At 43.5% G+C, this 24,311-nt stretch overlaps 1 protein-coding gene across 1 annotated transcript in view; it reads left to right on the top strand.

The window, feature by feature from the left end:
* Nucleotides 1–24,311, top strand: part of RNF144A (ring finger protein 144A) — a 103,710-nt gene that overhangs the window by 32,019 nt on the left and 47,380 nt on the right. The window contains exons 2-4 of the mRNA XM_040348648.1: nt 3,038–3,183; nt 21,688–21,792; nt 23,528–23,588. Coding sequence (XP_040204582.1) covers nt 3,049–3,183; nt 21,688–21,792; nt 23,528–23,588 — 301 coding nt within the window. The 5' untranslated portion in view covers nt 3,038–3,048. The remainder of the gene's footprint in view (nt 1–3,037; nt 3,184–21,687; nt 21,793–23,527; nt 23,589–24,311) is intronic.

Raw genomic sequence — 24,311 nt, 5'->3', positions numbered from 1 at the left:
GACCGCCCTGTCTCAGCTCCGCTCTGCCCTATGGGGAACCGGATGCAGACGGACCGTGTGTCCGTCTGCATCAGTTCCGTTCCGCCGGACGGAAGAAAAATAGGGTTTTCTTCAGTCCGAAAACCGGATCCCGACGGACGCGGACGCTAGCGGATGCTCCATCCGCTAACGGACGCGTTCCCATAGGGATTCATTACAAGTCCATTAACGGACTTGTAATGAACGGACAGGCGGAACGGACATGTGAAAGGGGCCTAAGTTTTGATGAGCGATCATACTTTTCAACTTCTTTTAGTGCTTTATAAAACTCCTGTTGGAATTTTTTTATTTGGACACTTACTGGTTCTCTAACATGCGTTCCCTGTAAAAGCAGAACACAACACTATTGAAAGTATAAGTATTGCAGCTCCTAATTGTGCATTGCGTGCCATATAGTGAAGCACATGAAAAGCATGCTTCTTCACGGTCACTTAACGTGTTCGTTTTGCGGTTACGTGAGGCACTGCATGCATTGGTCTTTATTCTTACAGTAGAGAAGTCATTAATTATAACTTTTTGTGAATTGGGACATTTAAACTTTTTTTTTTTATTCCAATCTAAATTTAGTAGGAGTCGGAGTCGGTGCATTTTTTGCCGACTCCGACTCCAGGTACCCAAAATTTCCCCCGACTCCTCGACTCCGACTCCGACTCCACAGCCCTGTGGCTAACATCCAACCTTTCAGTGTCCGGTTACCTTGATCCCCGATGGATTGTCGAGGCCCTATTGGATCGCCAGCCTCTCTTGGCGCTCCTCAGGCGGACTCCCCACCGAACAGCTATCTTGCTTGGGACCTTCTTAGAATTGGGGACCCAGTAGATTACAGGGGCCCCGCCACAGCTTTAAATGTTCCGGGCCAACATGGTCCCGGAACCAGGAACACAGCGTGGCACGTGCACCCCTGCCTGGTAGGCCATCTCGCCGGGGGGCCGTGATGTGTGGTCACTCTAAAGGTGGGTGCCACATCAGGGAAAGACCCCGACTTAATGGCGTCTGCTCCAGAAGTACCCTCTCCCAGCATGCCCCGCGAGAGAAACTCCCTCCTGATTGGTTGCTGGCAAGAGGCATCCCAGCCTGGACTCCACTGGCGCCACCTGTCGCCCCGGGGTGGTATAACACCCCGGCAACAACAGAATGAGCCCACAGTACAGCCCAGCTGAAACAGAGACCCTTTGTAGAATTGAAAATCAGAATCAGAGTCTGTACACTCTGATTACCCCCTAAATTTTGTCAGAACCGGTACTTAGAAGTAACCAGGCGCTATATATATATATATATATATATATATCTCTATCTATCTTTCAAAAACATTTATTTTTTTATATATTTTTCAAAATAAATACAATACAATTTAGTACAATATATTGTCTTAAAGTCATTAAATATATTTTTGGATGCAAACATAATTACCTGTACCTGTGTTTGATATTAGCCTTCTGTATAGCTGCAGGCAAACTGAAAGAGGGAGGGGCATCACTTGGCGCCAATTAAACTGTACAGTGTGCGTGTTCTGACAGTGAAGAGAGAGTGGATTGAGCAGAGGGATGTCTTTATCTGCAGGCTAATTCTCCTTCATTGTCCAATCCGCAAGATGGGGCTTTGTCTTGTTCATGCTGAGTGCTGTCATGGATCTGGCTGTTCTGTCTGATAGGAGTGACACCCAGAATTAGCTATTATTTGGCTGGTAAATTGGTTCATATACTTATTACTGTGTAGTTAGCTGCTTGCATGGATTTCAGCTTTATAGTTCTAATTTGTAAATTTATAGTTTTAAAATGTTTGTCAGAAAAATATTAAATATTATTTGTACAGCTGCAGACATGAACTTGATTGTTAATATACAGGACTTCTGGTACTGTTCCACATAGACAAAGGGAGAGGATCCAAGTGGTTCCATAGCAATATGCAACTCATCCCAGGTAAGTATAGGTATGGAAGAAGAGGATAATGGGATTATAGCGGTGCTGAAAATGTCATAATATCAACATCAAAAAATATTTTAATTTATTTAATTTGTGATATCTTAATAAAAAAATAAATCATTTTGATGTTGATATTATGACGTCCTCAGCACTGCTCTAATCTCATTATCTTCTTCTTCCATACCTATGCTGTTCCACATATTTCTCAAATGCCTGATAAGAATGGGCTCGGGTGAGTCTGGATCAAGCCTGCCAGGAAGCCTGTGTCCTGTCGAATATTGCCTCCTGTCGAAAAATGCCTCCAAAGGGTCTGCGCACGCAGTACCAAACGTCACTCCAGCTGATATGTTGATCAGCTGGCGTGACTTTAACACAGCACATACGCAGATCGTCCAAGGCATTATCTGACGATATGCAAACAGTGGAGGTAGAAGGTACCTGTCGGATTCTGCCTCTCTGCCTGTTGCAGGCCAGGTTTTCTGTGTTTATGTTTTATGTTTTTTCACCTTAATGCATCCTATGAAACAAACATCTGATGATTGCTGGCCCCCCCAGCCCCCCACTTTTACTTACCTGAGCCCTGGAAAGTCCCACGTCACAGACACGATTTTCCTTTGCTCGGTCTTCTCGGCTCTTCATTGGATAGATTGATAGCAGCGCAGCCGTTGGCTCACGGTGCTGTCAGTCAACTCCAATGACATGAGGGCTGGGGGGCGGGACCAAGTCCTGTAGTCGGTGGCTGTAGTCGCTAACTACAGGACTCGGGAGCGCACCCACAAGGTAACCCCCTTGGTAGAGCGCTTCCCAGAGGGGGTTATCAGAAGCGGGGAGGAGCTGAGACAGCCACCGAGGGACCCCAGAAGATGAGGATCGGGGGCCACTCTGTGCAAAACAAGCTGCACAGTGGAGGTAAGTATGACATGTTTGTTATTTAAAAGCAAAAAAAAACTGAACCTTTAGTGTCCTTTTAAGTGGAAGCACTGAGGGTGGGAGACACATTTTAATATCTACAAATAGATCAAATAAATATAATGGTTTTATTTTGTTACTAAATGTTGATTTTTTGTTGATTGCAGAATTATTTGCCATGACTACAGCACGATACCGGCCTACATTGGACCTGGCCTTGGACCCCCTGGTTTCCTGCAAACTTTGCCTCGGAGAATTTCCTGTAGAACAGATGACCACCATATCACAATGCCAATGCATTTTTTGCACACTGGTATGTATGCCTGTAATACCTGTTATCTTTCCACTATTAATAGGCGCTCTATTTTCGCATCCACAGTAGAATGCTGCAAAACTCCAGCCTTACCGTTTAGTTGTAGATGTGCATTGTTATATTCACTCTACTGCAATTTAGTCTTTCTTTGGAAGGATTGTAGATTTGCTGCTGAGTGTCAGAGTTAAATGACATCCAGCCCCTTTCTCATTGGTCTTGTTTTTAAGAAAATTTGCCCTGTATGCTGTACTTCTGTTGGGAATGTTGCCATGATGGTCTCCATGCAACCCAATCCATGGAGTAAACTGTCTTTGAGAGACACTTGCACTGCTTAATGCCTCAGCAATATAGGGGATTTCTGCCTGCGGTGCGACAGGCTTGAGGAGATGTAGGAAGTTCTGTGACCCCTGTAAACCAGCTTGGAGCGTGGGTATAGAGCGGAAGTGATGTCAGCTTGGGGGGTGGACCACCTATACATGCCTATAAATCTTGCAAGCAGCCATGGTTTTCCGTCATCGGCGGACATTATGACCTGACAGATTTGGATTTGACATATTACAGATGTGTACTTTTCACATGTGAGTTGTTAAAACATTTTTTAATAAACTATTTGCTGCACTTAGATGGTGCTTCCCTGACTTTCTTTACTGGGTTCAGTAAAGGAATCACTGCATTCTTGTTCAAATTGCATGTGATTCTTTGCAGTGCGATCTGAGCCCATTCATTATGTATATGGGCTCAAAAAGGTTATCAGTACTCCGTATTCATGAGTGCTTGGCCCAAAAATATACTTACCGGTAAAAAACAGTATCGGTGCAATCCTAGAAAATAGTATGTGCACTTTGCAAGTGCATTTGCTCAAGAGCTTAGGCGTGCCATAGACGGGGCTAATTTCTTTAATTCAACCACGGGTTGCAAGAAAGAAATTCACCCGATTCCCTCATCAACACAAGCAGTGCTGACAGGGGAATCCCTCCTGCTGAGCCATTGTATTCTCCTGGCGGGGGGCGCAGGATAAGTTGGTACATTCAGCCTGCTCATACTGTACATGGTTCGAATCTCAGGATCCGGTCAAGATTTGAACCGTGTAAATAAGGTGAAACTTCACTTTGCAAAGACTACCCAATTACATGCAAGGGAAATAAAAAAAATAAAAAACACTTTTAATTGCACATGATTGGATAAAGGAAGTCCGTAGAGCTTCCCCTCATTTACTAAGCTTTGGAGCATCTGCATTTGCAAAGTGCACAGGGGGAGATTTACTAAAAGTGATGCACTAAGAATCTGGTGCAGCTGTGCATGGTAGCCAATCAGCGTCTAACTTCAGCCTGTTCAATTAAGCTTTGACAATAAAACATGGAAGCTGATTGGTTTCTATGCAGAGCTGCCCCAGATTTAGCACTCTCCAGTTTTAGTAAATAACCCCCAGAGTGTATTTACCATTAGTAAATAAACCCCAAGGGGTTTAAGAAGGATGATGTAAGGCTCAGTAAGTTGTATCAGTTCACAGCATTTCAGTTTATTATTATTATTCAGCATTTATTCATTAGAGATGAATACATTTTGCTAGAACCTGGAAAACTGAGAAAAAACAAACAATGTCCCTTTAAATCTGTATTGCTGCAGTGACTATGCTTTTAGAACATTTTCTGGTTAATCATTTTCTATACCACTAAGTAATGACATATCGGTGGGGTAGCAGAGAGTCCCAACAAGGGATGATTTATATGACATCTCTATAAAATAAAATTGATCAAGTTTCTTATACTTATCGTGTGCCTTCAAAGTCCAAATTACTAGTCTTTAGTCCAAATCCTAACAAGGGATGTATTTAAAATGTTTTTTCTTTTTCTTTTTTTTGTATATTGCCTGTACAGTATATAATATCTACCACTTATTTATTTTATTAATTTCACATATATTGGCTAAACTTCACGCTACATTTCTTACCTTCCACATCACATTTTTGCATTGCTTAAGTGATAAGCGTATAGTCATATTATGACTGCAGCAGGCAATATGCTGAGGTTGTTGCGGTCATCTCCGACACATTGTCACATATGATGTTGCTTAGCAATGGGATGATAATATAGTCATGGTGCGAATATCATCATAACTGGAAAAAAGCTTTGAATGTAGACAGATATATCTGGATTTACTGACTGATGTAAACAAGTCATTGTTTCTATTGTGATATGCTGTGTGTGTGTATATACTGTATATATGTGTGTGTGTGTGTGTGTGTGTGTGTATATGTGTATATATATATATACATATATATACATATATATTCTAATCTGTAAGTTGACTTTTGCATCTCAAAAAATAAACTATAGATGCAATGTATGCTGAAGACTGGCTTGATACTCAAGGTGTAGCACCTACGGCATTATTATTAAATAGATTACTCTCCTGATGTTAGTCTGTCTGCCTGGCCAAGAACAATGGCCCGGATTCACAAAGCACTTGCGCCGACGTATCTCCAGATACGCCGTGTAAGTGCAAATATGCGCCGTCGTATCTATGCGCCGTGCCCACAAACTAAGATACGCCTAAAAACAGGCTTCATCCGACCGACGTAACTTGCCTACGCCGGCGTAGAGTGGGCGCATATTTACGCTGGACGCATTTGGCGCTCCCATTGATTTTCTATTCAAATATGCAAATGAGGGAGATTCACGATCTTTCTTTGCCCCCGACGCAGGCTACGACTGGTGCGCGTAAGTTGTTCGTACGGCATAAAGTTATGCCCCATAAAGGTGGTGTAACTCAGCAGCATCAATGCAAAGGGCTGCACCAGGAAACACAAGCCCGCGTATTTTACGTAGTTTACGTTGGACGTGAATATGACTAGGCGTAGGTTACGTTCACGCCGTAGGCAGTGATCCGGCTTATCTTGGGCAGTTGTTCCGACGTGATTGTGAGCATGCGCACTGAGATACGTCCATGGGATGGCGCATGCGCCGTTCGTTATACGTATCTGTCTGGCACTCGGCCCATCATTTGCATGGGGTCACGCCTCATTTGCATGGCTCACGCCCACTTCCACCTACGCTGGCTTACGCCTAGGAAACCCAGCGCAGTTTTGGAAGGAAGTGCTTTGTGAATTCCATGCTTGCCTCTCTGCGCTGCGTCGGCGTAGCGTAAAGGAGATGCGCTACGGCGGCATAAATGTGCGCCAGTGTCTGTGAATTCGGGCCATTATATCTTCGTGATTATATCCCTCAAACTCTCCCCTTTTTCTACTAAGACAGCGGCGGTTTTGTATTTGTCTACTCTCAGGGGTTTTTCCTTGTGTATGACTGAGGCCTCGTGCACACGACCGAGTTTCTCGGCAAAAACCAGCAAGATCCTTGCTGGGAGATTTTGTTTTGCCGAGAAAACCGGTCGTATGTACATTTTCGTCGAGGAAACTGTCGAGGAACTCGACGAGCCAAAAAGAGAGCATGTTCTCTATTTCCTTGACTGGAATGGAGAAAATTGGCTTGTCAAGTTTCTCGACAGCCTAACAAGGAACTCGATGAGGAAAACGATGTGTTTCGCCCGTCGAGTTTCTCGGTCGTGTGTATGAGGCCTAAGAACTAAACCATCTTGCTGTAAGTGACAGTTGGGTGATATATTTGTTGGAGGCGGTTTAGGCAATGAACAAACAAAACATGATTAGTATTCAGTAATATTTTTTTTATTATTGTGATCAACACCCCTATATTGTACAACAGATATAAATATCAAAGATGTCTGCCTTAACGTAATAAGTTCTACCAGCAAATATTTGTAATGGTAACAGTTTTTTTGTGTGTGTAACCGCACCATTGGGGTCATAGTAATGCAGGCTTTTTTGGGGTACAAATGTTGGTTTTGTAAACCATGTAAAACTTTCAATAAAAAACGATTGGATTAAAAAAACGGATGCATTGTATGTGCTGGCACATTCTATATATGCATCATTGCTAGTATATTTTTTTACATCTTTTTGTTTTGTTTAGCAACAATTTTTTTTTATTGAAAATAATACAAAATAAAGCAAATATTCAGACAGCATAAATGACTATCGTTACATAACGGACATCGGTATGACATGAACAATTTTCCAAGGATAGAAAACAAAAAAGAAAATGTCCTCATAATAATGACCTAAATTACATCTGGGGTAAGGTAATCAAAGGGAAAAAAACAAACAATATACTCATTGGACATGTAAACCAGTATATACAGACATACCCCACTTTTAAGTACACAATTGGGTTTATTTACTAAAGCGTGAAAGCGCAAAATCAGGCTCACTTCTGCATAGAAACCAATGAGCTTCCAGGTTTCATTACCAAAGCTTAATTGAACAAGCTGGGATTAGAAGCTCGTTGGTTTTTATACAGAAGTGAGCCTGATTTTGCGCTTTCCATCTTTAGTAAATAAGCCCATTGTGTACTTAAAAGTGGGATATGCCTGTACAGTATGATGCTTTTCTTATTATGTAAGAGAAGAGAGAGAAACTAAAAACAGAACAAAGAAACCCAAAATATTAAGATATAATAGCAATATATCATCATGGGCAAAAAATAATCTATTGATCAACAAGCCTACAAGACCGTAGGAGGACCAAAATTCCCATTTTCTGTTAAATACGGGCAGAGTATCCATATGGGAGTGGTAAACACGTTCCATAAGTTGTATGGCCTCCATACGCTTCAGCATCTTATCCCGAGCGATCGTAGGGGACCACCAATACAAAGCAATTGCCCAGTGGACTGCACTAAATAGAGTGTGAGCTAACCTTTGGCAAGGGGGGTCACTTCCGGTAAATCTGCGAAAATAAGCACATCTGGAAAGTTAAAGTCAATTGCATGCTCACCATTTGGGCGACTCTAGTGGACATCCCCTGACAAATTGACTTAATTTCCTTACAGCTCCTGAAGATATGGAGGCGTGTGCCTCTGTCAGGACAACCTTAAAGCAAGTTTCCGGCACTAGTGGATTAAATCTGTGTAATTTAACAGATGTATAGTACCATCCAGTGTGAAGCTTGACTACAGTTTCCTTCACAGGCATAGGCTTTGTGCATCTATGCATGTTGGAGAGCAACTCCAAGCAGTGGTCTGGGGGGAATACCTGGGCTGTTGCTGCCTCCCAACTGAGCATCACTTAGGCCTCGTACACACGACCGAGTTTCTCGGCAAAAACCAGCAAGAAACTTGCTGTTTGTTGTTTTTTTTTGCCGAGGAAACCGGTTGTGTGTACATTTTTCGACGAGGAAACTGTCGAGGAACTCGACGAGCCAAAAAGAGAGAATGTTCTCTTTTTTTCCTCGACGGGAATGGAGAAAATTAGCACGTCGAGTTCCTCGACAGCCGAACAAGGAACTTGACGAGCAAAACGATGTGTTTCGCCCGTCAAGATCCTCAGTCGTGTGTACGAGGCCTGAGGGTTTAGCCAGATCACGTTCATTGAGGCATTTATATAGAATAGAAATGTTACCCTTATCTGGAGGATCTGCAGAGGCGCTCAAAGATGGTGTAATCATTATCTGAGCTCAAGGGGAAGTGGGCAGAAAAAAAACGTCTTATCTGCAGATATTTATAGAATTCTTTATGAGGTAATGCATAGGTTAAGTTGGAGAAAGGAGAAGGAACAAAAAGGGGGGTTCTTTAGTAAGGAACTTCAAAGACCTTATGTCGTTCTTAATCCATTTAGAGAATATATTCTCAGTATTAAAAGCAGGGAGAAACCTAGGGTCCCCCAAAAAACTAGCCAACCAAGGTTTAGAGGGCATTAAAGAGTATTTTGCTTTATATAAAGACCACAGGTGTAACGACTGGCTATTTACATCATGTTTTTATGACTCCAAAGCCTAAATACTTATAGTTTTCTTTGGTTCAGTTGTCATGTTGGCGGAAGTTGAAAAAAGCCTCCTTACATTGCTATTCTACTGAAGCTGCTATGAGCTGTAATGTGAAAGGGTGACTTCATATAAAAAGATGAATGACTCCATTAGGTCACCAGTTATGGCTCTGCTCAGAGCTTAGGAGAAGAAGGGTTGTGTCACACAGGCACTTTAAGGCCCCGTACACACGAGAGGATCCATCCGCTGGAATTGATTCGGGGACCGGCTCCAGCGGATAGATCCCCTGGTGTGTACAATCCAGCGGATCTGTTTCCGCGGATTTTTATCCCCTGGGATGGATTTCCAGCGGATAAAAATTTTAAGACATGCTTTAAAATCTCACCGATCAATCCGTCCGAATCAATCCCCCGCATGCGTCGTAATGATTCGATGCATGCGTGGAATTCCTTATATGACAGTGTCGCGCACGTCGCGACGGCGCGACACGTCATCGCGATGGGATTTCGGAGCGGATTTCGATCCAATGGTGAGTACACTCCATCGGATCAAAATCCGCGCAAATCCTCGAGAGGATTTATCCGCGGAAACGGTCCGGTGGACCGTATCCGCGGATAAATCCTCTCGTGTGTACTAGGCCATAGGCTCCAATACCACTTATAAATGCAGGTGAACCCATGCAAAGATGTCCATATTAATTTCAAGTATTTTCAACACACTGCCCAACCTCATGCGTGTTGTGATGCATTGCCATGCGTTTTGTGATGTATTGCCATGCATTTGTAACGGCACCCCAAAGCACATAATACTGTAAACCAAGCTCCTGCCCCTGGAACAAACCATAATGCATAGATCTGTTGTACTGAATTTTGCCTACGGCAGCCTTTAGGTAATTCTTTTTTTTTTTTTTTTCGTTCAACCAGCGGAGTTGTAAAAAAAAAAAGAAGCCATTCGTATACACTGATCAGTGTCAGCCATTGAAAATATTTGCAGATTCTTTAGGACCTTTGCAGCATTGAGGATTGCAATGGCTGACCTGAGTAGGGAAGAAAATGTGTTCTTTTTTAATATTTACTTCAAACTTCATAGTTTGATTGCATTGCCATGGCTTACTTCATTATATGAGTAACACGCTGCTATACAATTTTATACATTTAGTTTGTGAGGAAGAAAAGGAAAAGATTGCACTTGTATTTCATGAAGCAGATTGCCTTGGCAGAATGTATTCCTTAGGGCCATGTGCAGAATAGCCTTTGCTCTTCTCTGTTCTTCTCTATAACTTGTTAAATGTTCCAGTGTTTTACGAAGTCACGTTCTTGTAGAAGAGAAAACTGATGCGCAAACTTGCTAAATGTAGTTTTATTCATTTTTTGTAACAAAAATGTGCACAAATGTCATATGTAAGAGATTACTTGTAACAATACATCTGATATATATATATATATATATATATATATATATATATATATGCTGTTACTATTTCACTATATAACCTGCTCAGCAGCTACAAGCAACACCTCCACCATTCTCTTCTTTGCACTGAAGAGTGCAAAATCTGGTACAGCTCTGCATAGAAACCAATCAGCTTCCAGGTTTTTTGTCAAAGCTTAACCACTTCAGATCCGTAGGACATCCATGGACGTCCTGGACTTTGTGCGGTGATATCTGAATGATGCCTGCAGCTGCAGGCATCATTCAGATATCGCCGTCTTCAGCCGGCGATTCTGTGCACCAGTAGAACAATCAAAGCGGCGGTTCCGCCGCTCGATCGTTCTTCTAGGCAGCGGGAGGGGACGTCCCCCCCCTCCCGCCGCCATCCGGTGCTTCTCCGGGCTCTCCCGTGCCATCGGGGGCCCGGAGAGCGAATCGGCCGGCGCTCGTTGGTGTACCATAGAGATGACTGGTGACCAGACGGTCACAGTCATCTCTATGACCATCGGAGGACCGGGCGCGACGTTATGACGTCACGCCCGGTACCCGGAAGTAAACAAAGCCGCAATCGCGGCTGTCGGCATGTAATCGGTGATTTTTTTGTTCACCGATTTCATGCTTGTAAACCTGTAGGAGAGATGTGGGGTCTTATTGATAGGGGAATGCCTCCCACTGCATTGTTATATTCTGCCAGCAGGGGACATGAGGAGCCTTCCTGACCAGCTGAATACAATGGTTATTGCTAGCGGCTACAGCCACTGGCAACAACCGTATGTGGAAAAATCCAACAGGCTGGTTGTACCCAAGTCGATCAATGGATCGAAAGTGGCCAGCTTTAGCAAAAGAGTTGCTTTAGAGACCTTTAGGAGAACCAGAAAGTGGATACAAAAAAGGTAAGTAAACCAGAAACTGTTCAATCTATCCAATGAGGACCTGAGACAGCGCCTGAAGCTGCTGGGCTTGCGCTCGTCACTGGAACGATCGGGTTCAGGTAAGAAATAGGGGAGCTCTGGGGGGTAGCTGCAGCACAGAAGGTTTTTTACCTTAATGCATAGACTTTACAACTCCTTTAAATAAATTATTATTTTTATTATTAGTAATATATATTAAAGGGGAGTTCCAACCTTTTTTATGTTTATTAAAAGTCAGCAGCTACAAAAAGTGTAGCTGCTGGCTTTTAATAAACATACACTTACCTGTTCCACTGTCCAGCACCACCCTGCCCGGAGCTTCGCTTCTCCCCCCCCCCCCCCCCCCCCATCTCTGCCGCCCCTCCATTCTAACTGTGGGCACCCGGCCGTGACAGCTTTCAGCTTCACGGCCTGGGCACTCGCTGCGCATGCGCAAACGGCGCTGTGCTCCCTGAGTGGACAGGCGATCGCCTGGGACCTGTCACATGTCCCAGGTGATCGCCTACAGGGAGGGGCCACTTTTGGGTGGAACTCCGCTTTAATAATAATTTTTGAAACCAATAATGATAATAATTATTAATTAATTATTATTTTTTGTGTTAGGATGTTTATTATTATTTTATTTCTTTTAAGGGTTGGGGGTTAATTATTTATTTATTTATTATTATTTATGATTTTATTTATTTGTGCATTTATTGTACATTTATTTATTCATGTATTATTATTATTGGTAGTATTTTTTTATATCCCAACCTTAAAGGGTCACTAATACCTTGTTTTTTTTTAAATAACAAACATATCATACTTACCTCCTCTGTGCAGTTGGTTTTGCACAGAGTGACCCAGATCCTCCACTTCTGGGGTCCCTCAGCGGCGCCGGTGACCCGTCAGAGAAGCACTCTCCTTCGGGAAGCCCGTGCATCAACGCTCCAGAGTCCTGCTGCTGCGTCAATTGACACAGACAGCAGGACTCGGCCCGCCCCCGACTCCTGCATCATTGGTTTGATTGACAGCAGCGGGAGCCAATGTCTGCGCTGCTATCGATCCACCCAATCAGGACACGAGACACCGGCCGAAGCTGGTGTGCCCTTTCCAGTCATGGAAATTACAGGGCTCAGGTAAGTAAAAGGGGGTTCAGGGGGGGGGCTGCTGCATGACTGGAGGTATTTTACTGTAATGCATAGAATGCAGAAAGGTGAAAAACCTTGAGGGTTTACAACCCCTTTAACTTAAATAAATAATAATAAGACAATAAATAAAATATTAACCCTGACACAAACCAGTAATCCTAACCTTAACCCCTTACCCTGACATAAAAAAATAATAAGTAAATAATAATAATAAAAAAAAAAAAAAATCCTGATGAAAAGCCGGAAAACCTAGCAACAGATGGTAGTTTTCTCTATTGGCTAATAAAAAAGCGGCAACACTCAAAGACATGCACAAAAATACACATAAAAACATGCCAAAATCGCGCATTAAAAACGTATGAAAAACGCTCAATGACGTTTTGTTCAGGTGTGCATGCAGCCTTTAATCACAGGAGCTTATGGACAGAATTGCAAATATTTTAGTGGCGGTGAACCTGATTGGCTGAGACGCCTGTCAGTCTTATGTCAGTCTTAACCCCCCGTGCGTCCCTGGATAAGTATTTGGAAGCCGCTGGCTCTGATAGGCACTTCCACAGCCAACCAGCTGCCGTTATTCAGATGGCCGGTGCTCACCAGGGGGCCAGCCATCTGAATAGTCGGCAGCAACGGCAATACATAGATTCATGCAATGCATGAATCTATGTATTGTATTCAGTGGCGGGTGCGGGAGCGAGAGGGGGTCGGCGCTCCGGCGCCCTCTACGGACGCACCGCCACTGGTCAGCTGTGTTTTTTTGCGGTTTGCCTGGAACTAGTCATTCGTAACCTAAATCGAAATAAAACAGATACAATTAGACCCTTTTTTATGTGCTATAGCAGGTGTGTATAAATGGGGCACAGAGATCTTACCAGTGGGGTGACAAAGTGTCATAAGAAGAGGGTAGGTGGTTTCATTACACACTAAAGCCCCGTGCACACGATCGAAATTTCCGATGGAAAAATCAGACAGACTTTTTTCCATCGGAAATTCCGACCGTGTGTATGCCCCATCGGAGTAATTCCATCGGATATTCTGAGGAATTCCATCAGAGTTTAGATAGAGAACATGTACTTTTTTACTCCGTCGGAATTCCGATGTGAGTTTGGCTGGTCAAAAGCCCGATCGTGTGTACGAGGCATAATATACCGTATTTATCGGGGTATAGCGCGCACCCCTAAAGTTGCCCCGAATTCCTGTGGAAAAAAGTTTTGTACTTACAGTTTTGGTGTCTTGCGCGGCGTCCATCGGCGGCCTCGTCGGGTCCGTCTGCGGCTTCGGGTGTCCTCTTCGTCGGGTTCGGCGTCCTTCTGCAGCATCCTCGCGTCCTCCCCGCTCGTTTCCCGCGCCGAGTTTGAATACTGCGCCGACATATACAGAGTGCAGTACACTCGTGTATTGTCGGGCAGGCTCGGCTACTCTCGCGCTGACGTCCTGTACGTCAGCGCGAGAGGACCCGAGACTGCCCGACAATACACAAGTGTACTGCGCTCGGTATATGTCGGCGCAGTATTCAAACTCGGCGCGGGTATCGGCGTATACCGCGCACCCACGATTTTGCCCTGATTTTCAGGGCAAAAAAGTGCGCGGTATACGCCGATAAATACGGTAATATTTTTGAGTGGACTGACCCGTTAAGCACGAGTAGGGTTTGTGCTTATACACTTCTAGCCACCCATATCCTCAAATATATGTTTGTTTATTCACAAATGCCCATCTGCATCCAGCAGAACTACAATAGTCTATTCTCTGCTTTAAGAAATTCTCATTACATAAAAGGATTTCCAGGGAAACAAAATCTGGCAGCATTACTTAATAAATGTGAATCTTCTGCCAGATGTCATCTCACTTATTGTGGCAATTATATCCTGAAATAATCTTTCTTTGTAAAGGAGCCAGTTGTGTTTTTCATGCAGGAAATCCCTCACGCTGTATACTCCGGAGAGCTAGACAGCTGCAAGTGCATAATAACGATACCAGACGTTTACATTTCATGGAGAAGTTCTTGTCTATTGTGCTGAGGAGTGGCTACTGGAAAAATGTCACTTTACAGAGCTCAGTTGGCAGTCAGAGTCTGGCAAAATTTGTATCTTGGTCTATGTTTTTTTGGATGTGACCAGGGGCGGACTGACGATTGGGGCTCTCGGGCACTGCCCGAGGGCCCCATGCCACTAGGGGGCCCCATCAGGGTTGCCAGGCTCAATAAAACCAGGGACAGTATGTAAAAATCTGTGTTTTTTTTTTACATCTGTCCCTGATATGTCTGAAACCGACATTCTTTTGATGTAAAAATCCCGAGATTTTAGCTGCCCTGCCTCTGCACTGCGTGGCGTGGTGGCCATCTGTAAGCCCGGAGACCCCCTAATCTTCTATGAGTTGTCCACCCCTGGATGTGACACAGACTTGTAACCTGTGGGTTAGGACCTCTTTTGGGGTTCCACGATTCATTTTTATTGTCCCAAGTGTTTTAGTTGTACCTGTAATCTTTAACAATGTTTTTTTGGTCCTTAAATGTTGGCATATTGTTCGAGCTTTATTCACGGGATTGTGTAATTCTGTGTCCCTCGTGTTATCTGCTTCTTTTTTTTTATTTTTTATAATTCTTTATTCCGTTTTTCCTTATTTCACATTTCCACAAACAGGGATATTAACACATCATCAAAAGTAAAAACAGACCTTCACACATCTATACATTCTACTTATTTCTGACCTATCCATGGCCATAATTGCCTCCACCGATATACTCTAACATATAAATCAGATATTGATTACACTCTCTTCTTATATTCTATTCCCCAAAAACCTGTGTTGTGTTCTCTCCCTGCTTGAGAGATCATCTGCTTCTTCACAACTTCTCATACAATGCATCTGGAAAGTATTCACAGCGCTTCACTTTTCCACATTTTGTTATTTTCCTCAAACTTCTAAAAACAATACCCCATAATGACAACGTGAAAGAAGTTTGTTTGAAATCCATGCAAATTTATTAAACCAATTACAGCCTCAAGTCTTTTTGAGTATGATGCTACAAGCTTGGCACACCTATTTTTGGGCAGATTCCTCCATTCTTCTTTGCAGGACCTCTCAAGCTCCATCAGGTTGGACGTGGAGTGTCAATGCACAGCAAGTGTGGGCTCTGGCTGAGCCACTCAAGGACATTCACAGAGTTGTCCCGTAGCCACTCCTTTGTTTTTTTGTTTTTTTGGCTGTGTGCTCACTGCTTAGACCCTAAGCCCGGTTGGAAGATGAACCTTCGCCCCGTCTGAGATCCAAAGCGCCCTGGAGCAGGTTTTAATCAAGGATTTCTCTGTACATTGACATGTACAGACATGACGCTTACCATTCAGGCCAAAGTGTTCAATCTTTGTTTCATAAGACCAGAGAATTTTGTTTTTCATGCTCAGAGTCCTTCAGGTAGGCTGTCATGTCTCTTTTACTGAGGAGTGGCGGCTTCCGTCTGGCCACTATACCATACAGGCCGGATTGGTAGAGTGCTGTAGAGATGGTTGTTCTCCTGGAAGCTTCTCCTCAGGCCCCGTACAGACGACCGAACATGTCTACTGAAACTGGTCCGCGGACCAGTTTCAGCATACATGTTCGGTCGTGTGTAGGCCCGAGCGGGCAGGATTCCAGCAAACATTTGCCCGCCGGGCCTTTTCCCAGCGGGCAAATATTTCCGGGCTTGTTTTAAAACAGCCCGCTGGAATCCTGTCCCCTCGGACATGTTCGGTCGTCTGTACAGACCTACCGTACATGTCCGAGCGCCCGCCATCCCTCGCATGCGTCGAATGACTTCGACGCATGCGTGGAAGCATTTAACTGGCAGGCCTTCCCACGTCGCCGCGTCATCGGCGCGGCGACGATGCGGACACGCCCCGCGTATTGTTTACGCGCGGATTTCTGTATGATGGGGAGTACAGCCACCATACAGAAATCCCCGGGCAGACATGTACGGTGAAAACGGTCCGACGGATGCTCGTCAGTACCCGGCATCAGAGAAACGCTGGTGCTCTGTCAGAGTGACCATCGGGTTCTTGGTCACCTCCCTGACTTAGGGCCTTCTCCCCCAATTGCACGGTTTGGCTGGGCGGCCTGCTCTAGGAAGAGTCCTGGTGGTTCCAAACTTCTTACATGCCTAATCGCACATAATGATAGTATTCTCGGAGCGGAATTTGTTTCTGTGTGCGTAGAAGATCAAAAGTGGCAAAAAATAATTTCTTTCATGCTGTAATTATGGGGTATTGTTTGTAGAATATTGAGGAACATAATGAATTGAATCAATTTTGGAATAAGGCTGTACCATAACAAAATGTGGAGAGCGTAAATACTTTCCGGATGTACTGTACTTCTTCCATTCTGTGGACCCAGATGAACAGTGTCTAGTAGTGCATGCAGTAGATATTCGCTTTTTTTCTTGATTCTGGCCTGGGGCTGAGTTCTGTGACAGTTTTTGTGACAGAGCTTTAGCTATACGGTTGCTCCGTTAATAAAAGTTTGGGCACCTAAAGTCTTTAGGGCATCTTTTATTTTGACCACATTGTGTTAGTTTGCACATTTTTGCAATACATATGAATTAATTTGGAATTCATTCTTTGCCACTTTATTACCATTGCAGTTTGCACGTGTAGGTTTATTTATTTCTTTAGCGCAAGATCACTTTAAGAGTTATTAACTCCTGCAGACTGTTTCTCCCAGGACCTCTCTCCTCCTGCACAAAACTTCCACTGTAAACTATTAGTCTTCCTATCCAATCATCTTCACTTTACAAAAGAGATCACTTTGAATAATCCCAGATGCTGGCTTTATTTTCTGACTTTAACAGGTCAGGGGTCTGCCGTACCCCTCCCAGGCGGCCTAGTTGTTTAACAGCTTGCTTTAGTTGATGGACTACTGATCCCAGATATCCCGACTTGCAAATCCTGAGCCTGCAGGCCACACTGATTTGACACAAAACCCCACAGTCTCTCCTCATGCGTTCACATGCATTCTAATAGCTTCTCCAGCCCCTCTGTTCCAGGACATTTCCTCCATGACCGTGTAAGGATGAGGCTCCCTCCCAGCCCTCCTGTGCTCTTCCGACGTGGCGTGCACCCCCCCTTCCTGCTGCTATCTAGCACTCCATTCTCCACATCTCCCAGTCAATAACTGCCCTCCAGTGGGCTGGACCTGAGCTTATATGGGAGGCCTGCCCCCTGTCAATTCCAGTTGGGGATTGGTCAGGGCTCCTCACATGAGCTCCCTGTTACTCCAGTCCTCAGCTCTGCCCTTCTTCCAGAACATTCTCCCTGGAAACAGGGGAGGTGCCCAAGAACTGAAGCACAGGTGGCCACACCCACTGCTACACTAACCACTCCCTGCCCCCAGATCAAAACAAGCAGGCCTATCCTGAAGCATAGGCCTGTCTAAATGTAACTGCTCTGGCAGCTACCATACAAAAATCCTCACTCTAGCACCTACCTATGGTAGAGGGTGCTATATATGCAATACGTGGCCTTATGCCCTGTACACACGATCGGTTCATCCGATGAAAAAACGATCGTGTCAGAACGCGGTGACGTAAAACACAACGACGTGCTGAAAAAAATGAAGTTCAATGCTTCCAAGCATGCATCGACTTGATTCTGAGCATGCGTCGACTTGATTCTGAGCATGCGTGGATTTTTAACCGATGGACATGCCTACAGACGATCGTTTTTTTCTATAGGTTTTTTATCCATCAGATAATTTTAAAACAAGTTCCTAATTTTTTAACCGATGGATAAATAACCAATGGGGCCCACACACGATCGGTTTAGTCTGATGAAAACGGTCCATCAGACCGTTTTCATCAGACAAACCGATAGTGTGTATGCGGCATTAGGCGTGTTTTTAAAGCAGCTTTTCCCCTGCCCGGAGTTCTGGCATTCAGAGGAAATGAGCAAACACCCTGTGTACATGAGGCCTTATGAACCTTTCCTTTTATTGAAACTACTACGAGGTTGTTCATTCCATATTAGGCAAGGTTGGGGATATTATACACAAGATTAAAGTGTTACTAAACCCACAACAGTAAAATCAGTCTGTATATGCAGCATAGCATGCTTGTTATACCCACTCTGAAACTTAAAGGGGTTGTAAAGACAAAAATATTTTCCTCTTAAATTAAAGTCTGACAGTAGCTGATAAAGTAAAAAGTAATGTTTTGCATTATAACTAGTTTGATACCTGTTGAAATCAAGCTGTTTTATTCACCTCCATCACTCCTGAATCATTATTCTCACTGACTTCCTGGTTTGCGGTGCGCATTTATTCTTGCTACATCACAGCCTAATGGGAACTACAGTTCCCATTAGGCTTAGCCTCCATGCCTGTGAGGGATAAGAGAGCATCTTCACGCAGGGCTGTAGTCATAGGGAGGGGGTGAGAACATTCTGCTTTCCACCATGCAAAACAGCTCAGATGCTGGTGGAAAGCAAGAAGAGGAGAGACAGGAAATGGCATTTTCAAACCTGGATTACTGTATTTTGGAGGTCAAAAGGAAAAACGAGGTAAGTAATATTTAAATGCTCTTGCTTACAGCAATCAATTGATCTAATAAAAAACAAAACTTTAGTGTTCCTTTAAGGGGTTAATCCTCTCCATTGTATAAAAAGGCTGTTTTATCCTGTATGCCCTCCCCCTCTCTTCCTGCACTTTCTATCTGGGGAAGGCCAGCTAACACAGGTAGAGTAGTCAACCAGTAGATGCTCAGTTGTATCTTTTATGCTGGAGAGAAGAAGTTAACCCCCCTGACGGTAAACCCGAGCGTGACTCGGGGTTGGTTTTACATGTTAGGATCGTTAAACCCGAGTCACGCTCGGGCTGGACGGGCTTACCTTTCGCTGGATCCACAGGCTTGGTTTACTCACCTTGTCTCTGGATCCAGCGATGCCACCCGCTGTGTGAGCGAGCGGGACCTCCTCGCTCGATTCACAGTCCCCGTGTGCCGCCGATCTCCGTTCCCTGCGACGTTACGACGCACGGGGACGGAGAACGACGCCAAATTCAAAAAAGTAAACAAACACATTACATACAGTATACTGTAATCTTATAGATTACAGTACTGTATGTAAAAAATACACACCCCCCTTGTCCCTAGTGGTCTGCCCAGTGTCCTACATGTACTTTTATATAATAAAAAATGTCATTTCTGCCTAAAAACTGTAGATTGTCCAAAAGTGTCCCTTTATGTCAAAAATGGTTTTAGATCAGCTAGAAAACAGCGATAATAAATTATAATCACTTGCAGAAATGTGCGATAGCGATTTGCGGGGAAATTCGTAATAAAAAAAATAAAATAATGACAGCGACAATTCTGCAACTGCAAATTTCAGTGATTTTGAGTTGATTACATTATTGAATAATTTTTATTATAATTATATTATTATTTGTTATAATTATTTATAATTATTTATTATATTATAATTTATAATTTTGTTTTAAAAAAAAAATCATACCCGGGATGCCTACAAGACTCTTGCTTGGTCAGATTTAAGTGAGTTATTTCTAAAAATTACAGGCCTACAGTATAAATGCCAATTTCCTTGCAAAATAAATGTACCGCTTTTGGTACGTAATTCCAGACAGAATCATACCGCCAGGGAGGTTAAAGAGGAAGTAAACCCTGATGCGTGTTACTTCCTCTTTGTTTCTCTTTGTAACGAGCGGCCATTCTTCACCCCTCTTCCTTCCGGGGCCACAAGCTCCGGCTCTGTGAGTGGCCGGAGTCGAGTGACATCACTCCCGCACATGCATGCGGGAGCCTTCACTCACGGCATGACCCGAGTACTCTGGTGCATGCGCAGAACAAAGCGCCGTACGTTGATTTGCAAATGTCTCCATATTTCAAGCACCTACAGGTAATCCTTAATCTAGTCTTGCCTGTCGGTTAAAGTGGTTGTAAAGGGTTTACTACTACTTTACTACTTTAATACTACTTTAATACAGTAGTAGGGTTTTGCTTAGCCTCAATTCCATTTGACGTTTTTCTCCAAAAAAAATAAATAAAAAACACCAGAAAATGAAAGCTAGATATACTTGTCATACATCTAACAATTACTTTAGGAAAACCGTCGCTGTGAAAATGTAAAACTCTTCACATATGTCTAAAGCAATCATTGCTCTAGTTTAGGTGGAAGATTGGAAGGAGAGCAGTAGCAGTTAGCCTTTTACAGCAAAAACTACATTCCTCTGGAAGCCGAATGTAAACCATATGTGTGGTGGCCACATCACTGTTTTTGTTACTATATAAAGCCAAGCTGGAGACCTGATGTGGATTTCAGTGAAGAGCATACAGTATGTAAATGAGCCGCCGTACTAATCTTCAGGAACGTGCCACTTCCCTTTGCCAAAATAAGCTGCGGAAGACTTGGCTGAGTTGATCTTGGCATGCAGTACTGCTCTACGTTGATACTAACTTTACGTGTACTCTACTGCTACCTATAAATATGGACATTATATGTATTTTTTTTACCATGAAGAAATATTGCTGTGTCATGAAATCTGAAGATAGGTTCAATGCACTTGCTGCAAGCTGGTACCAGTTATTATATTGCTACTTTGCAGTTAAAACGTAAAACACAAGAAGGGAATTTTGCATTGGTTGTTGAGGATTCTACTTAAAGCGGGATTCCACCCGCAAATTTATTTTTTTAAAAGTCAGCAGCTACTAACAGTGTAGCTGCTGACTTTTAATAAGGACACTTACCTGTCCTACTTTCCCGCGCTGATGGCCCCCCGATGCCGATCCCACGATCGATGCAGGTCCCACGCCGCCATTCACACTAGGGGAAACAGGCAGTGCCCATTTCCTACTGCGCATGCGCGAGTCTCGCGCCGACTTGTGAATGGGCGGCTGCTCTCTGAGAACACACACAGTTCCCAGAAAGCAGCGCTTTCACTAGGAGAATATGAAGAAGAAGACGGACCGCGGCTACGGAAGAGGCAGATTATGAACTTCCGCATAGCAACAGGTATTTCGGGTGAGTATAATTTTTTTTTTTTTTTTAAGATTTTTGGGCAAATGTTGTTTTCCTGGGTGGAACGTCACTTTAAGATGTATTTCATTAGCACATCAGATATTTTTTTTTCTCTCCCCCATATACACACTTTTCATTTTATCCAGAATTTACATACAACTATGAATAAATGAAGTTTTTTTTTGTTCTCCATCTCTTAACAGTGTTTAAAACAGTATGTGGAACTTCTGATCAAAGAAGGTTTAGAAACTGCAATTAGTTGCCCGGATGCCAGTTGCCCAAAGAGAGGCCATTTACAAGAAAACGAGGCAAGTATAACTTGCTAATTTGCTAACTATAATGGTTTTAAATCAGTTATTTTGATTAACAAATGATTAAAGTTATTAACTCAATTTTGCATGTATGCTTTACTATTTCATTTCATGACACTGGTGTTACACATAATTATGGTTTTTATCAAGAAAGAGCACAGGAGCTGTCGGAAGCTGTTTTCCTTTCAGACTGTCTCTCTCTAAGTGTAACTTCATAGGGCCACCTCTCTTCAGCTTAGACAGAGCAAAGGACCCCCCTACCCTCATGTAACATCACTCAGGTCTGGCAATTGGCCACCCAGGTACACTTTGCTGCTTTGTGGAAGGACCGGAAAAGAAGCACATACTTGCCAATGCTGGAAGTGCCAAGTATTTTACTTATCTGGCAGATCTGTGGGGAAACTAATTAAAAAGTATAAATGTGTTTGGGGGTGGAGGGGTTAGTTTCAGGTTCACTTTTAAAGTGGTTCTAAAGCCTTAAGGTTTTTTCTCTAAATGCATTCTCTGCATTAAAAGAGAAGAATGGGGTTTGATTTTTTGCAGAATCATACTTACCTAGGTGGATGCAGCATCAGTCCCATGCTGCATCTGTCCCCCACCGGCTCTAACACTGAGAACCAAGCAATCAAACAGAGCTGATCGCTCGGTTCTCAGGGCACCCTGAGAAGAGAGCGGGGACTACCAGTCACCGCTCTCTGCTCTGCCTCCCCTCGCTCACTGAGCTGGGCTGTGGAGGAGGCAGGAGTGGGTGGCTCAGGCTCTCAGCCATTGGCTGAGAGACTGAGCCGGGTGCCGTTCCAGGCATGTGGGCAAGTCCTGACTTCATTGTGGCAATCTTGCCCGAGCCTGGACTGGCTCTTTGATGTCAGCTGACAGCTGGGTTTAGCTGAAAATGGGTCACAGGAGTGCAGAACGAACTGCACTCATGTGAGCCACAGAAGAAGTACAGCCAAACAAGCTTGAGCTGTACTTCTCCTTCAAGGGAAAAAAACTTCTGTGATCGGGACACCCCCAGTCCGCCCTTATATTTACATGCGCACAATCTCGATCCAGCGCAGTGCACAAGAGCAGCAGCTCTATCTGCTCTCTCCCTCCTCACAGGGAAGACTGATAGAAGCAAAAGCCATTGGCTCCTACTGCTGAAAATCGATTTAATCTCCAAATACGGAAAGGTTTCTTTACAGTAAAAGCTGTGAAAATGTGGAACAGACTCCCTCCAGGGGTGGTTCTGGCCAGCTCAGTAGATAGTTTTAAGAAAGGCCTGGATTCTTTCCTAAATGTACAGAATATAACTGGGTACTGACATTTATAGGTAAAGAAAATCCGATTGCCTCTCGGGGAATCAGGAAGGTATTTTTTCTCCTGCTGTAGCAAATTGGAGCATGCTTTGCTGGGCGTTTTCTGCTTCCTGGATCAACTGTGTGTATATGTGATTGTATGATATTATTTTTTATTTATTTAATTATTTGGTTGAACAAGATGGACTTGTGTCTTTTTTCAACCTGATGTAAATTTGATGTAAATTCTACAATATTCATTTGAATGGAGACAAATGCTATGTGCACAGTGTTCCCTGGGGGATTTATTTGAGACTTGCATAACTGGCCCCTAATAAATGCAGTCCTTGGAATATATTTTACTTGAATGCTGTGAGACTAGGAACTCTGAATACAGACATACTATATATGGTTATTTTCTTTTAAAAGTAAAAGTTTCTTATTTATTCTTACAGATTGAATGCATAGTGGCTGCTGAAATAATGCAAAAATATAAGAAATTACAGTTTGAAAGAGGTAAATGAGACTTTATTATTATTGTGGTATTACTCGGTAGGCAGCATGTGCATGTATTTTAGGAGTACGTCAGTTAGTTTCTAAAGGGTCTCTGTTGTGTCTCCATGCATTAATACCTGTGAACACCTACACCAGGGGTACTGAATTAAAATTCAAGGAGGTCCGGTTGCCAACATTTTCTTTGGGCCGAGGTCCGAATCTCAAGTCTGTGCTATGACTCAGAAAGATTGTAGTCACAGGTGTCCCCATCACAGCGCCCCTTTACATCAGGTGTCCCTATCACAGAACCCCTTTACACCTGCCAGAGTGCCTCCTTACATCAGATGTCCCCATTAGAGTCCTCCTTAACATAAAATAAGGGTCACGTTGATGGGCACATTTTATGTTAAGGGGCACTCTGATGGGTATATTTTTAATGTGCACAATTAACATTTTATGTTAAGGGGCACTCTGATGGGCACAAGAAAATGTGTCCATCAGTGTGCCCCTTAACAAAATATGACCATCACTGTGCACATTAAAAATATACCCATCAGCGTACCCCTTGAAATTAAATGTGTCCATCAGCGTGCCCCTTACCATAAAATCTGCCCATCAGCGTGCCCCTTAACATAAAATCTGCCCATCAGAGTGGCCCTTAACATAAAATAAGGGTCATGCTGATGGGCACCTTTTATTTTAAGGGGCACTCTGATGGGCACATTTCATTTTAAAGCGGTAGTA

This window comes from Rana temporaria, chromosome 4 (genome assembly GCF_905171775.1).
Source record: "Rana temporaria chromosome 4, aRanTem1.1, whole genome shotgun sequence".
Classification (NCBI taxonomy): Eukaryota; Metazoa; Chordata; class Amphibia; order Anura; family Ranidae; genus Rana; species Rana temporaria.
This window is presented reverse-complemented; position numbering and strand designations above follow the sequence as displayed.